At 44.0% G+C, this 16,878-nt stretch overlaps 1 protein-coding gene across 9 annotated transcripts in view; it reads right to left on the reverse strand.

The window, feature by feature from the left end:
• The window catches only part of immp2l (inner mitochondrial membrane peptidase subunit 2), a 660,141-nt gene that overhangs the window by 437,919 nt on the left and 205,344 nt on the right, over positions 1-16,878 (reverse strand). The window contains exon 5 of one of the 9 annotated variants that reach the window (XM_041215718.1): positions 12,750-12,773. The exons of the other annotated variants lie outside the window; for them this stretch is intronic. Coding sequence (XP_041071652.1) covers positions 12,765-12,773 — 9 coding nt within the window. The 3' untranslated portion in view covers positions 12,750-12,764. Of the gene's footprint in view, positions 1-12,749; positions 12,774-16,878 lie in introns of those variants that run through there. 9 annotated transcript variants of the gene reach the window in all.

Genomic DNA, 16,878 nt, shown 5'->3' on the forward strand with positions numbered 1-16,878 from the left:
TTCTATTTCAGGTCCTCTTCCTTCTTCTTTCATTGGAAATTGAGCATTTACCACCAACTCTATCAAAACAAGGGCAGTGACAGAGAAAACTGAAACTATTGAAATTATACAGCAGGTCTGTCCGAATCTCAAGGGAGAAAAGATGCCTACCAATGTAAACTTGGTGCAGGAGTAGGTTTAACTGAGACCATAGTTGCAGGCACCTGATGGGCTCCAGGCAGCTCACCAACAAAGATGATTTCCATTTCAACCTGCAAGGTGCCTTCAGCAATCCTAAAGTAGGGGTCCGAGTAGGAGCTGGTACCTGTCTTCAATACCAAAGTGGAGTCAGGAAGAGCACCCCCTGTACCTTTAAGCTACACATCAGTTAAGTTGTTTTTTCATAAAAATTATCTTTTTGGTGGTAGCCTCCAGTGGTTCCTATAAGTATCAATTATTAGGGCACATGTAGACCATTATTTCCCACCTTGATTTCAGGGCTAAATTTTGTGAAAGGGTCCTCAAACAGATTTGAAGCATTCTATTTGTAAAGTGGAGAATACCTGTTTCAGCTACAGATCCAGGATGCCTCCTTTGCTGCCTTTACCATCATGGTACTTCCAGCTCCGAATGAGATTGGTTGTTTAGGTGCCTGTTTTTACCAGAGCAGCAGGTGCAACACCATCAGAATTCTAAGTCACTGAGTTAATGCCTTGTGTATTCTTCAAAATAATAGCCATTCTCTGTACAGGTTCTGAAAGATCTGCTGGTAATTCTGGCATCTTCTGTTTTTATTTCTGAGTTGAGGCTTTCTCTCTTTATCTCTAGGATCATCAAAGAATCATTCATGCTGGACACTGACAGATCAGATGGCTTTATTCTCTTTCCTGATCAACTAAAGAAGATATAAACATTTTTAAAAAAAATTTCAATTACTCTGTTGTAAGATATGTGTAGTTTGGTAGGTCTCAAAAGAGGTTCTGAATCTTGTAGTTTAACAGCGTGTTTATCAAGTACTAGTAACTAAATACATCCATACAGTATAAGGTCTAAGCCAGGAGCTGTCTCAATGCTGCATCTACACACGTTTCTACCCAGTCCAAGAGTGCCCTCTAGACTCAGGTCATGTGTTCCTTTACACAGCAGTGTGGGCTGTTCTGTATCCAGTCCCACATTAACTCTTTCTATGCCAGGCCCTTATTCTACACTTTATCATTGTTCATAAATGCAAATTTTGTTGCTTGCTGTAGTGTCATGAGAAGACAGCAAGGATCACAGAATTAAGAAGCTTTTGATGGTACACAGACCATACCTGCATATTAACAACTTTCTATGACACCTGGCATCTACGATGCTATTGTGGAACATTACCCTGTTCATTTTATTTCCCCAATTTTTCTGGTCCTTGGAGCAGAATGCTGTATGCTTCATGTTCAGCAACACTGAGAGAAGAGGAGAAATTCTCAATTCAAGTGAGAAGAGAGGGGAGAGGAGACTAAAAGATTAAATGCAGGGACAAGTGAGAGAACCTGACATGACTGTGGAAATTAAAGACCATATAGCAAACCTCAGTGCTGTCCCCCTACAAATACTGCATTTCATATTAAGAAAATAAGTCAAATCTTGAAAAGCTTTCAGCCAATTTTGCAAGATGACATGTAGTTCAGTAAAAACAATTTAATGTGAGTCTCAATAAAGCTGTATTCATGGCCACTAATGTAATACTGAAGTACGTCTGTTTCCCTGTTGTCTCATTTTAAACACTGATTTCAGTACAGTCCCCAAGCTCCATGTTGTATTTCTAGCAAATGGGAATAGGAATTGCTTGCTCCCAGATCTCTGCTGTGAATGCATATAGACAGCTGTCCAAGCACTGCTCAGACTGATTCCAGCATTATTAGGTCTCAAACCTTCCTTCAGTCTATCACTCCATGGTGTATTAATTTGAATAACACTCGATTCCCTGATTCTGTTTACTTTCTCTGTCTCTTGCTGCTCTGTTTTCCTCTGACTTGTACATGACAGCTTTGGCTGTATAATTCAACATTTGATTGGTTTTATTGATTGCAGCTGTGACTCCTGTTGAGTCTGTTGGTTTCTTTGGACTTCACCCTTAGCGATTTCAAAACCACAGTGCGTTGCGTTGCTAATTATCTTTCCTACATGCAGTGCCTTGCATCTGACAGTATCAAGTTTAATCTATCATTGATCTGTCCATTAATTGTCTTGACAAATCAACTGTCTCTGCCCATGCAACACCACCACCACCCCCCCACCTCCAGTTTCAGGTCTACTGAAATTTGATTTTTAATATTTATTGAAATATCCACTTACTGGAATTAAAAATTACCAAGGTATTCTTTTCATTGCCTTTTGTGTTGTTCTTTTTAATAACCCCCCGCAATACCTCCCCCATCTACCACTGAACTCTAAATAAATAAACAAGTTCACCTTTACTTCTGAAATTATAGAAGAAAAGCTTGCATTTATATAGCGCCTTTCGCAACCTCAGCACGTTCCAAAGCACTTTACAGCCACAAAACTACTTTTGAAACGGTTGGAATGCTAGAAACACAGAAACCAATCTTAAGCAGAATAAGGTCTCACAATAATAGTGTATTAATGTTCAGCTCATGTTATTTTTGGCTGTTTGCTAAGGATTAAATATTGTCCAGGACATTATGGATAACTCCCAGCTGCTCTTTAAAATTGCTATGGGATAATTTCCATCCACCTGAGAGGTCAAACAGCTTAACATCTCATCTAAAAGGTGGCACCTCCGACAGTGCAGGACTTGCTCAGTATTGCACTGGAATGTCAGCCAGGATTTTGGGCTGAAGTTCCTACACTGAGGACTGCCCACAACCTTCTGATTCAGAGATAAGAGTGTTACCAACTGACCCATTTTATGCTACATCTCTGATTTAAAACTGGCTTTGCAGCAGAGTAATTGAATGATAAAAATAATAATTATTTTACCCTGGCATGAAATGTGGCAACTTAATAGGATCCTCTCGCATTCCAAGGATAAAGAGGAGACAATAATAGCTTAAAGAGGATTTTCACATTAGTCCAGATAAAGAACAACCAGCATATAAAAATTAGGGGGAAAAGGAGATACAAAGAGAATAAAACAGCTGTCACCCAAAGGCACTCCATGCTTGCCTCCACACACGTTTCTCAACTTATTAAACTTGATAAATACTAGTGCTACAAAACTGGCCATTCAACTGAAAGGTTACAGTGGTAATGCAATGTTAGTAGTAATGTCAAATACAATCCAGTAAGCTGTACTACCTTTAGTTAACCTTCAGTAACAAATTTAACAGGCAATTTCTACAATAATACAGTTAATATAAACAAAAGCTTAAGTGTTGCAAAAAAGATTAAAATTAAGAGCAAGGGACAAACTACAATGCTTCTTTTAAGGTGGAATTCTTTGTTTTTCTCTAAAAAGTTTGATTTCATAAAATGTTCCACACAGAGTTGTTAAAACCTCTCTGCTAGGACAAATCAAAGCTGCGAACTTGGATGGAAGTGGTCGTTTCTATCAAAGTCAAGTGGCCAGAAAACTGCAATAGATTCTATCTTGGGGAAGAGGGCATCCACTGAATCACAGTCCTGACTGGTCTATGCCTGCGGCTCTAAAGATCCTGTCCTACTAGTTGGAGGTAGGCATGCACCTCTCTTAAATCGCAAGAGTTGAAAACCCAAGCAGAAACTCAAAAGATGGTGCAAAAGGTATAACATTTTCTACCAAAAGCTTCTTAAATTAAGTTTTCAATTATATTGTATGTAAAAACAGAAACAGTTGAATATTCTCATAGGCCAGGCATAATCTGTAGAGCAACAACGTTAACATTTCAGGTTGATAATCTATCCTCAGTATGTTCTTAGCTCTGTTTTCTCTCCCTACAGATAATGCCTGACCTGCTAAGTATTTCCATCATTTTCTGCTTTTGTTTCAGATTTCCATGAACTGCGGCACTTTGCTTTTGTTTTCAATTATATTGACCAGGCTACAAGGTACAAAGAGCCAATTTTCTGCAATATTGGGCAGAATTTTCTGTTTGACATGCGGGGGGTGGGCCCTGCACGTCCGCACATAAAACAAAGCGCGGTGACGTCAGGCGAGCATCCCAACGTACCACGCACCATCGCAATATTTCGCTGGGCAGCACTTGTGATGAAATCTGACGCGCGCCCGTCGTTAATTAACGGGCCACTTAAGTCCCTTTAGTGTTCAACTGATGCCAATTTTTCGGTGCCCGTGCAATTTTTGAGTCGACGCATGGGCGCAACAGGCAGGCAGGTAGGAGACATTTGTATTAACCTCATCCACGGGCGGGTTGAAGGGTCAATCACAGGAGAACACAAGTTCAAGGTGAGGGGCAGGAGGTTTGGGGGAATGGGAGGAAAATTTTTTTTACCCGGAGGGTGGTGATGGTCTGGAATGCGCGGCCTGGGAGGGTGGTGGAGGCGGGTTCCTTTAAAAAGTACCTCGATGAGCACTTGGCATGTCATAACATTCAAGGCTATGGGCCAAGTGCTGGTAAAGGGGATTAGGCTGATAGGTCAGGTTTTTCTCACGTGTCGGTGCAGACTCGATGGGCCGAAGGGCCTCTTCTGCACTGTGTGATTCTGTGATAAGAGGGCTCAGTGGGGTCGTGAATTTAGTCTGTGAAGTTTTTATTGCTGAAAGCTTTTCAAACATGCCTGTGTGATCTGCAGTACTTCAGAACGCATTCCAGCTGCTTTTTCTGGACTCCTAACCTTCAGGTTAGCACTCTGCAGTGAGGAATCTTTTCCGGGCCTGCAGGTTTCAGGAAGCCTTCCCTTAGCCTGGGTATGGGAGTTGATCTGTCCACTGGAGGCAGCTCCTTTGAGGAGGACGGGAGGGCTTGAAAGGGGAGGTGGCCAGGAGTGCACAATCATCCTCCAGGGGAGCCACCTTTGGGAGGTCAGGCACAAGCACAAGGGGCGCAGGGCCAACGGGAAGTCCAAGGTGGAAGGGGCCGCAGAAGATGCCACAATCCAGCTACCAGGGTATACAGGTAGCAAAGCGGTAACTTCAATACATCTGAGATGTAGTGCCGAAGGAGGCTCCGTCTCTCAAGGGAGACAATCAACTATATCTGTCAGATGATTGGGCCTGAGATATCCCCTAAATATGTGGGCCAACACCCCATGCCTGCGGCTCTGAAGGTCACAGCTCCCCTCAACTTCTATGTCTCTGGCTCGTTCCAGCGCTCAGTGAGTGATCTTTGCAGTGTCTCCCAATCAGCTGTTCATACTTGTGTCAAGCAGGTCAGACGCTCTATTCAGACGTGCACTGGCCTTCATCCACTTCCGTTGGGACCAGGTAAGCCAGACACAGTGAGCCAGAGGCTTTGTGGCAATTGCTGGCTTCCCAACGGCCTAGGTCCAATAGGCTGCACACATTTGGCCATCAAGGGACCAAGAGGTGAGCCTGGTGCCTTCATCAACAGGAAGGGCTTTCACTCCGTGAACATGCAGATAGTGTGTGATCACAGGATGCTGATTCTACAAGTCTGTGCAAGGAACCCAGACAGCTCCCACGACGCCTACATCCTCAGACACTCCCAGCTCTTCAGTGCTTTGGCCCGGCTTGATGGATGGCTGCTGGGTGTCAAGGGCTATCCCCTCAGAAGGTGGCTCATGATGCCTTTCCGCCATCCAAGAACAGAAACTGAGCAGTGGTACAATAGGAGCCACGCCTCCACAAGGGCTGTGGTGGAGAGAGCCATTGGTCTTCTCAAGATGCGCTTCCGGTGCCAGGACCCCTCAGGGGGCGCACACCAGTAACGCCCAGATCATGTCTCGGTGATAGTAGTTGCATGCTGTGCTCTCCACAATCTTGCGCTGGGGGGTGGGGGGTGGGGGGCAGTGGATGATGAAGATGTTGATGCAGTGGCTGTGGCTGCACACAATGAGTCCAGCAGTGATTCTGAGGATGAGCAGGCACAGGGAAATGCTGAGGGGGTAGACGCTGACCCAGGACTACTCCAGGGAGGCAGGGTTACCCGGAATGCTTTAATCCAATGAACCTTCAGCTAGCACAACACAGGTGGATCACCAGAACAAGCCTGGGCTCCCGCCTCGATACTCGACACCTAAGTGAAAAATCTGCCGGGTCAGCAGCACTAAGGGCCTCGTAAATAAAGCTGAATGTCCAACAAATCACCCATTACACTTTTGTCAACGATACACATGCAGAAGAAACGAGGCACCCTCAGCCATGGTCACTCGTCTGCATTTAATGTGGGAAGCAAAAGAACTTATCACAAAGAGAAAACAATAGTGTTCACAATCAAAAAGAAATAATAAGGGCCTCATCTGGGGCCAACACAAAAGCACCAGTGAAAAACCTGTGGTGTGCCTAAGGTGTCTTAGGCTTTCATTTATGGGTGCTACCTCGTGGTGCTGCCCCACCACTTGGAGTGGCACCTGAGTTAGCCTGATGACTCTGATAAAAGCAAAAAACTGCGGATGCTGGAAATCCAAAACAAAAATAAAAATACCTGGAAAAACTCAGCAGGTCTGGCAGCATCTGCGGAGAGGAACACAGTTAACGTTTCGAGTCCGTATGACTCTTCAACAGAACTAATTAAAAATAGAAGAGAGGTGAAATATAAGCTGATTTAAGGTGGGGTGGGACAAGTAGAGCTGGATAGAGGGCCAGTGATAGGTGGAGATAGCCAAAAGATGTCCTAGACAAAAGGACAAAGAGATGTTGAAGGTGGTGATATTATCTAAGGAATATGCTAATTAAGGGTAGAAAGCAGGACAAGCAAGGTACAGATAGCCCTAGAGGGGGTGGGGTGGGGGAAAGGAATCAAAAAAGGCTAAAAGGTAGAGATAAAACAATGGATGAAAATACATTTACATAGGTGGGAAAAGAAAAATCTATATAAATTATTGGAAAAGAAGGGGGTGATCGGAAAGGGGGTCGGGATGGAGGAGAGTGCTCATGATCTAAAATTGTTGAACTCAATATTCAGTCCGAAAGGCTGTAAAGTGCCTAGTCGGAAGATGAGGTGCTGTTACTCCAGTTTGCGTTGAGCTTCACTGGAACAATGCAGCAGGCCAAGGACGGACATGTGGACATGAGAGCAGGGTGGAGTGTTGAAATGGCAAGCGACAGGGAGGTCTAGGTAATGCTTGCGGACAGACTGAAGGTGTTCTGCAAAGTGGTCACCCAGTCTGCGTTTGGTCTCACCAATGTAGAGGAAACCGCATTGGGAGCAATGAATGCAGTAGACTAAATTGAGGGAAGTGCAAGTGAAATGCTGCTTTACTTGAAAGGAGTGCTTGGGCCCTTGGACAGTGAGGAGAGGGGAAGTAAAGGGGCAGGTGTTGCACCTTCTGCGGTTGCATGGGAAGGTGCTGTGGGAGGGGGTTGAGGTGTAGGGGGTGATGGAGGAGTGGACCAGGGTGTCCTGGAGGGAAGGATCCCAGCGGAATGCTGCCGGGGGGGGTGAAGGGAAGATGTGTTTCGTGGTGGCATCATGCTGGAGTTGGCGGAAATGGCGCAGGATGATCCTTTGAATGCGGAGGCTGGTGGGGTGATAAGTGAGGACAAGGGGGACCCTATCATGTTTCTGGGAGGGAGAGGAAGGTGTGAGGGCAGATGCGCGGGAGATGGGCTGGACACGGTTGAGGGCCCTGTCAACCACTATGGGTGGAAAACCTCGGTTAAGATAGAAGGAGGACATGTCAGAGGAACTGTTTATGAAAGTGCATCATCAGAACAGACGCGACGGAGGCGAAGGAACTGAGAGAATGGGATGGAGTCCTTACAGGAAGCGGGATATGAGGAGCTGTAGTCGAGGTAGCTGTGGGAGTCGGTAGGCTTGTAATGGATATTGGTGGACAGTCTATTACCAGAAATTGAGACAGAGAGGTCAAGGAAGGGTAGGGAAGTGTCAGAGATGGACCATGTGAAAATGATGGAGGGGTGGAAATTGGAAGCAAAATTAATAAATTTTTCCAGGTCCAGACGAGAGCATGAAGCAGCACCGAAGTAATCATCGATGTACCGGTGAAAGAGTTGTGGGACGGGGCCGGAGTAGGACTGGAACAAGGAATGTTCCACATACCCCATAAAGAGACAGGCATAGCTGGGGCCCATGCGGGTACCCATAGCCACACCTTTTATTTGGAGGAAGTGAGAGGAGTTTAAGGAGAAATTGTTCAGTGTGAGAACAAGTTCAGCCAGACGGAGGAGAGTAATGGTGGATGGGGATTGTTCTGGCCTCTGTTTTGATGACTCTGATGTTCTGTTGGCCTTGATGACCTTGGCGACCATCCTCTGGCCTGTGGAGCCTGTGCTGGTCCTGCCTAGGAGGGAGCTGCTTGTTCCGCAGCTGACATCTCCCCCAGTCGTCGCAGCCTCACCGGGTGAAACGTTCACTGGGAGAGGGGAGGAGGTGCTGCCGCCCTCATCTTGAGCGCCCTAAGAGGAGCCCATAGAGATGACAGGCAGCAGCTGCACCGACATAAGGTCGCTTCGGACCTCCCTGCTCACCTTGGATGGATGGGCAACGAGTTGGGAAGCCTGATGCCCTCACCTACTCCCACACTGACAGTGACCAGCTGAGCTCATTGCCGATGCGAGGTCTTGCTGGTCAGAGCGCATCCTCAGGAAGCCTTGGTGGGTCTCCTGGAGTAGGTTCTCCACGAGAGTCGCTACTCTCTCCATGGAGGACACTTGGCACTTGGACATGTGGCTCATTGCTTCGGCGAGCGTCCGCGTAGACTCCTCCACCATGGACACCAAACCAAGCATAGCCTCATGTATCACCCCAGATGCTCCCACACACCTGGCTGCATTTCCTGCACTGCTGAGTCGCAGACGACTCCAGAGGCACGTCATCAGGCACCGACTGAGCATGTGCCTGGTCCCCTGCAGTCCTCCGACTGCTGGCACCATGGGCACTCTCTGTCTCTGCCAGCTCCTCCAGCGAAGTGCCCTCACCACTGTGTCCTGGCACACTAGCCGTTGTTCTAATCCCCACCGAGGTGCTCGTACCTGCGCTAGTGCCTGCCTCGCAAAAATCGTGTGAAACTGGTGAGATTTCAGGCCCCTCAGGTGTGAGAGGGGGCATCTGCTGATCCTCCTCTTGTCTGAGCTCTGATGATGCTGAAATGAAGAACAAAGACAGTGGATCAGTTAACGTGCAGAAAATGACAAAGTTCATCCCTGTCCCCCCGACTCATTATGAGCTCAACCTTCCATAACCAATGGTCCAGCAATGTTGCATCAATAACTAATTTAACAATCATCTGTGTTGGCAGGACAATGCTGACCTCATTGGTGGGCATAAATACCTGGCTGTGGCACCCTAGCCTCATCGACACCAGTAGACCTGGGTGCGTGGCGCCTCCCAAGTTCAAGGACAACCTACTTGAAGCAGCTTAGTATGGAGAACTGTGCCTGACCGCCTCCATTCCTCACATGCTCGGCCGCGTTCTGGGCTTTCTTCTCCTGAATAAGAGAGAAGAGCATTGATTAGGGCAAATTGCACATGGACTCTGTTCGCACATGGCACACCCCAACCAGAATGGGACGTATCAGGCCTCCAGTACCTCCTCACCCCACTGCAGCCGATCACTCAGACGGTCAGGCTGCCCCCACCACCCCTTTGGGCACATTAGGAACCACACTGTATTTCCTCCCATAGCAAGGAGGCGCAAGCACGTGCAGCGTAGAGGGCAGCAGATAGTTCGTTGCCACACCACCTTGAAGCTCCCTTTCCACCATCTCATCACCCTGACTAGGGCATGACCTGGAGTTCTGAGTCTGCGCCTAGGTGCAGTTCCTCCAGGTTTCCCCCAAACCAGTCACGTGGGACTCAGATCCACGCATGTTGCGGGGAAAAGCTCATCTCCTCATGACCCACTCAGGCTGACCTCAGCATGGGCACTGTCTGCTTGCCCGCCGAACAAAGGAAAATGCCGTCAATGATTCAATGCAGTCACAACACTGAGACTTGGTGGTGGTGGTGGTGGTGGTGGTGGTGGTGGGGGCTGCAGAGGGTAAGGCTACCTGCTTGGTTAAATGCCCAATGCCAACATGGTGCTCATCCTGCCAGAGCGCAACAAAACATTGAAGTGCTTACAGCACTGGATCCGGGTGCACTGCACCACGTTGCAGGAGCTCACCACCTCCAGCAGGTTTTGTCATGTGAGGGGGCCTCATCCTCCCATCCTGGGGGGACCAACACCTCCTGCAATGCTGCCACCTCCTCGAGGAGGGCAACAAGGCAGTCATCAGATAAACAAGCGGCGCACTGGACCCCGCTGGCCTACCCTCCAGCCTGACTTCCTCTGCAGGCCTGTCCTCCAGCCTGGCCTGCTCACCAGAACCCCTCTGCTGCGGCCTAGCACTGGCCATTGTGAGCAGCCTATAAAAGGCTGCCAGGCCTTCTTTTAAACAGACCCATTGGACCAGGAGGTCTGTGCACGCCCGACCCTGCCTGCACAATCCCGCTATCCTTGGGAGTTGGGAAATACGCTGGGCGGGCCTTATTTGGCCCGACCATAAAAAAGGCAGCATGGACTTGATCGCGGATGGCGATCCGGTCCGCGCCCACTCCTGCTTCACCCCCCTGCCAGAAGGAAAATTCTGCCCATTATTTCTACGACTCAAAAGAGTTAACAGGATGTTGTCCTGTAAAAAAACAGGGCAACTATTTTTGCTGACATTTTTAAATTGTGATTAGATTCTGGAGACATGGTCACAGTTGTGCAGCAGAATTAAAATTTACACGTCAGGATTTACAGTTAAGGATGGCTTTCAGTGTACCGGGCCAAAGGGATATTAGCCACATCAACTTCACAATATTAGCAAATGAAAGTCAAATTAGGTATTGTTTCCATTCTTGCCATCAATATACAAACTGTGGCCATGTATCAGTTCAATCATATAACTGAGCGGCAAATGCAGAACAAAAAAGTAAGGTTCCAACTCTTAACATGAAGAAACGTGACAAAGCAAGATATATTTTCTCAGCTCTGACCAGGACTCAATTATCATTGTAAACTAGGGAACCAAGCTACAGATTTTTGTGTAGTGACAAGATGATAATTTGGAGACTATTCTGCAAATTATTGCATCAGCAAACATGTCTGATGCATTCAGCACTTTTCTTTATACAACTTGACAAAGACTAGGGTCTAAAGCCATAGGTCATGTTTCAGGTTCAAGAACATTGGAATATAAAACCATGGAGTATTTTAGAATATTATTCCAAAGTAAGTCTGCAAGGTGATATTGGCATGTTATAAACTGTAAGCACTTGGCGATATTAATATTGAGGTCGTGGAGTAGCAAGAACAAGAAGGTGAAGTATTACACTGGAATTTAATCATGTAAAAAAAAGCATATGATGCTTTCACAACTCTAATAAACTTGATGTATCGGACAGATTTCTTACTTGAAACAGATAACTTTATTACAGAGCTCTTGCAGAAACTACATGCTTGAACCAGGTCCACGACGATAAGCTCCACCCCTAATATTACCCGCGCTTAGGGTTGATTCATCAGTACAATCATGTGACCCCTAAAGGTAGTAGGAAAGGTTTTACCTACAATCACTACAACAACCAACTAAATTATTTGCAATTATTGAACACAAATATTGCACCTTCAAACGTGATGCACTGAAATGAATAAGGGTGGTGGGTATATGTGTGCATGGGCTATTTTCAGATTTTTAAACTCCCTGAGAAACTAAATGTTATGCCAATTACAGAAAGAAGGACATTTTAACAGACTGTTAAAGATATAGGGTACACTTACAAAGTCTAAGAATCACTGAATTAAAATTGCATTAGGAAGTAAAGCAAAATATTTACTTACAAAATAGACTTTCTGCATTCTTCTTAATTCATTGACCTTATCAATAGAGTAATAAAATTTATTAATGTCGCAAAAAACTTTTCTCACAGAAAGGAAGCTGAAATACAACATCTTCCTTGCTGCTCCCATTCATTCACCATCTCCAGTGGCAGCTCATCTCTGCAGCCAGACTAATAAAGAGACAACAGCAGTACAAGACCAGTAAAACCTCTACCTCTGCAGGCAAAGTGAGCTTTTCAGAGTGATATAACACAAAAAAAATCCCAGAAGTCAAACATGTGAAATAATACATGGACAACAAACTTGTGAATATGGTTAATTTTAAATATATCTAGCTTCAGCATTACGTGCAGAGAACATTCTTACATAGTTTTTCAGCAATGTTTGGAGCATACCACCTACTTTTAGATGTGGAGATGAAAATAAACTATTAAATAGTTTTGCTGTGTTATTAAATCACGAAACAAGTTCATCACAATCAGAGCAAAGGTAATTCAATGCTATGCTATACCACAACCAGCTGGTTTCAGAAAGGATCAATACTTTTCCTAAGAAAGCTCTTCATTATTAACTCAACCTGTACAACATGTGCAGGCAATTGCAAAATCATATGAGCCAAATGTGTCCCAAGAAGTGGTACATTTTATTGTTGCTCAATCGCTTTTCCACAAGTCAATAATGGTCAGCTTTGATGGGCTTCATTAGCCTACAGATGTTTATAGAACACAGCTTATACAATAGAATAAAAAAATGAAATGTTTCATAAATTATACAAATATGAAATGTGCAATACATATTTTATTATATATATTTATCACAAACAGTAAGCCTACTTACCACATAAACTGAGTATTCCAGTTCTCGTATTGCAAAGATGCAGCCATTGCTGTACAAATAGGTCACAAACACTGCAGTGAGTTGAAAATTAGTGCTCTCAGGAATGGAATGTTACTGGAAAAAAAATCCTTATGCTAATATGCAGCTTACAGATGCCTAAATAAAGTCACCATTGCCAACCTAAACAAAGTCACCATTGCCTGATGGCATGGGATTGAAGTTTCTACGGCACTCATATTTCAAAAGATGCTGCCATTTCCCTCAACATAGCCCTTATTCACCCCAGAGTAAGAAGCTAAGAAATGGGAGCAGTTGTAGGCCACATGGCTTGTCGATCCTGCTCCACCATTCAATAAGATCATGCTTGACATTCGGCCTCAAATCTACTTTCGCACCCCATCCCTATATCCCTTGATTCCCTTAGTGCCCAAGAATCCATCGATCTCAGCCTTGAATATACATGACAACTGAGTATCCACAGTTCTCTGGGATAGAGAATTCTGATGATTCAGCACCCTCTGAGTGAAAATATTTTTCCTCATCTTAGTCCAAAAAGGCCAATTCCTTATCCTGAGGCTATGTCCCCAAACTCTAGACTCCCCAGCCAGGGAAAACAGCCTCTCAGCACATATATTGTCAAACTTTCTCAGAAACATTATGAGCAGATTTTTGCCTTTGTCGGTTGGGCTTGGTAGGGGCAGGTGGGAAGCCAACTGCCACCCTCGATCAGGGCCGGAAGGCGATTTCATGCTGGCAGGCCAATTAAGGCCCACCCAACATAAAACACTAGCTGCGGCGCTGAGTGCGGGCAGGGGGAGGAGGGCGAGCGAGGGAGATGAAGAGTTATATATTAAAAAAAAAGACATGCAAAATATAATAAAACATGTCCCCTGTCACATGCGCAGGTACGTTATTAATTAAGTTTTAAAATTTTTATTTGCTTTAAGAAACCTCATCCCGCCCGTGGATGAGGTTCCCGAAAAAGTGCAAAGGACTTTTCACCTGCCCACCAATCGTAAGGTTGGACGGGCAGGGAAAAATTATATTTAATTGATCACTTAATGGCCTTAACAGGCCTTTTAATTGTTGGCGGGTACGCTGCTGACTCCGGCGCATGCCTGCTGAACGAAATATCGCTTGCCCGAGGTCAACGCGTGTCATTTTACGCTCGAGCAGGTCAGATGCGCATCTGCCCGCCGAGCTAAAAATTTTGACCTATAATGTTTCACCTCGCATTTTTCTAAACTCCAGACATAATACACCCATTCTACTCAATCTCTCCTTTAATCCCAGGAATCAATCCAGTGAACCTTCTTAATATCCCCTTCAAGGCAAGTATATCCTTTCTTAGGTATGGAAACCAAAACTGTATACTATATTCCAGATGTGGTCTCACTAAAGCCCTGTAAAATTGCAACAAGAATTACTTACCCTGGTATGACAACCCTCTTGCAATAAAGGTTAATTGCCTTTGAAGAAGGAACCAAATGTAATGTATCCAAATTTGCCTTAATTGCCTTTACCATTTGCCTTTCTAATTGCCTGCTGAACCTGCATATCAACTTTGTGATTTGTGTGCATGATCATGCAAATTGCTCTGAACACCAACATTTAATAGTTTCTCACCATTTAAAAAAATATTTTGTTTTTCTATTCTTCCTACCAAAGTAAATAACCTCATATTTCCCCACATTATACTCCATCTGCCACCTCCTCATTCACTTATTTAACCTATGCATATATATCCCTTTGCATATTTTTTGTGTATTCCTCACAGGTCACTTTCCTGCTCAGCTCTGTACCATCAGCAAATTTGGATACACTACATTTGGTTCCTTCTTCAAAGTTATTAATCTGGATTATAAATAGCTGTGATCCCAGCAGTTATCCTAACAGTACTCCACTAATAAGTCTGCCAACCTGAAAATGACCCGCTTATTCCTACTCTGTTTTCTGTTCTTCAAGCATTTCTTTATCCATGCTAATATATTACCTTCCAACCCCATGAGTCCTTATCTCACGCAGCAACCTTTTATGTGGCACCTTATCGAATGCCTTTTGAAAATTTAAATATACCACATCCACTGGTTCCCTATTATATATCCTGTTAATTACATTATCAAAAAACATATTAGATTTGTCAAACACAATTTCCATTGGATAAAACCATCATGACTTTGGGATTGGTTTGTACTGTTAGTAACAAAGGCCAGAAAATAAAATGCACTCATTACACATTTGAAAAAGAAGTGGAAACAGAAACTTGCAATACAAGAACTTAAACAACTGAATTGTTGCCTTAAAATGAAAATTCTCTACTCAGTACAACCCTTAGCGGAAGCCTCTAAAGGTGTGCCTTCTAATCTTAAAATTGTATCTTAAGGCAGTCACTTCATCAAAATATCGTTATGTGTACAGTTATATCTAGAAAATTACATACTTCAATATATAGCATACAGAAGTTATGATTAATGTATTGCAGATTACAGAAAATAAAAGTTTATATTTGGATTTTGAAAAATAGGTAGCAGCCACAAGGGAAATGTTACTCCATTGGGAAAAAAATAACCACAGCTTGAACTACAAAAGCTTGCCTCAGACAGAGTGACATTAGATCTCTAGTCAATTAACGGATACATAGGATCACACCTGTTGTATGCCATGAATCCAGTTGGATATGCTTTAGTCATGGCAAATGAGACAGCCAAAGCCCCCAGCTGCTTTGTTCTATGTGGTGATTAAAAGGAAGAATTAGTACTTAAAATGGCGCAACTGTTACACTATTTCATGTTGCAGACAGTTCCATTTCCTCCTAACAGCTCGCTGCAGCAGCCGGGCCTTATGTAATTGTCGCATCACCAAAACCCACAGCCAGCTGAGCAATTTGATTTATGATGGTGGCGCATTCAATTATATTTTATAAGAAATTTCCTTGGAGCGAATGAATCTGATGCTGTCAAAGCAATTTAAAAAAAAACAGTGGTGGTCTGGGAAATTCAATTTTGTCTGATCACCCAAATCAGTCATATTCATTTAATCCACTTTATTATATTTACTTTAAGAACTAAAAGTATAAATAGCACTTTAATATATTATACCAGATTTCCATAAATCTAAGATGTATTAAGAAAGGTGTGCTAGCTGCTTATTAAGGGATGTCACGTTTTAAAACATTTTTAAATAAGAAATACAAAACTCAACAGAATTAGCATTTGCAAGAAACCCACAATTTTGTATTCAATTTATCAAATTCCAACCACATATTTAATAATACATATTTAGCATTAAATATTAAACGTGCATATTAAAAGTTTGAAGTCCATTAAGCTGTCTAAATCATCATGAGCAAAATTTTGATTTACCAATAAAAGCTTTTACATAATCAGTGACATGAACCTTCCCGTTCCCTATAAATGTACCCAAAATGAAGTGGAATGTAAGAACAACAATTGCCTACATTTCTTATTGAAGGATAGAATCATTTATAATAAAAACAAACCACAATAAAACATTTTTTTTTCCTTCATTCATGAGATGGGGGCTTCACTGGCTGGGCCAGCATTTACTGCCCATCCCTAGTTGCCCTTGAGAAGATGGTGATGAGCTGCCTTTTTGAACCACTGCAGTCCATGCAGTGTAGCTACAACCACAGTTCTGTAAGGAAAGGAGTTCCAGGATTTTGACCCAGAGACAGTGAAGGAACGGTGATATATTTCTAAGTCAGGGTGGTAAGTGACTTGGACGGGGACTCTCAGATGTTGATGTTCCTATCTGTCTGCTGCCCTAACCTTCTAGATGGTAGTGGTCTTGGGTTTGGAAAGTGCTGTCTGAGGAGACGGTGAATATCTGCAGTGCATCTTACAGATGTTACACATGGCTGCTACTGTGCGTTGTGGTGGTGGAGGGAATAAATGTTTGTGGATGTAGTGCCAATCAAGCTTTGTCCTGGATGATGTCGATTTTCTTGAGTGTTGTTGGAGCTGCACTCATTCAGGCAAGTGAAGAATATTCCAACACACTCCTGACTTGTGCCTTGTAGATGGTGGACAGGCTTTAGAGAGTCAGGATGTGAGTTATTCATCGCACGATTCCTAGCCTCTGACCTGCTCTTGTAGCCACAGTATTTATATGGCTATTCCAGTTCAGTTTCTGGTCAATGGTAGCACCCAGGATGTT

This window comes from Carcharodon carcharias, chromosome 21 (genome assembly GCF_017639515.1).
Source record: "Carcharodon carcharias isolate sCarCar2 chromosome 21, sCarCar2.pri, whole genome shotgun sequence".
NCBI classification, from domain to species: Eukaryota; Metazoa; Chordata; class Chondrichthyes; order Lamniformes; family Lamnidae; genus Carcharodon; species Carcharodon carcharias.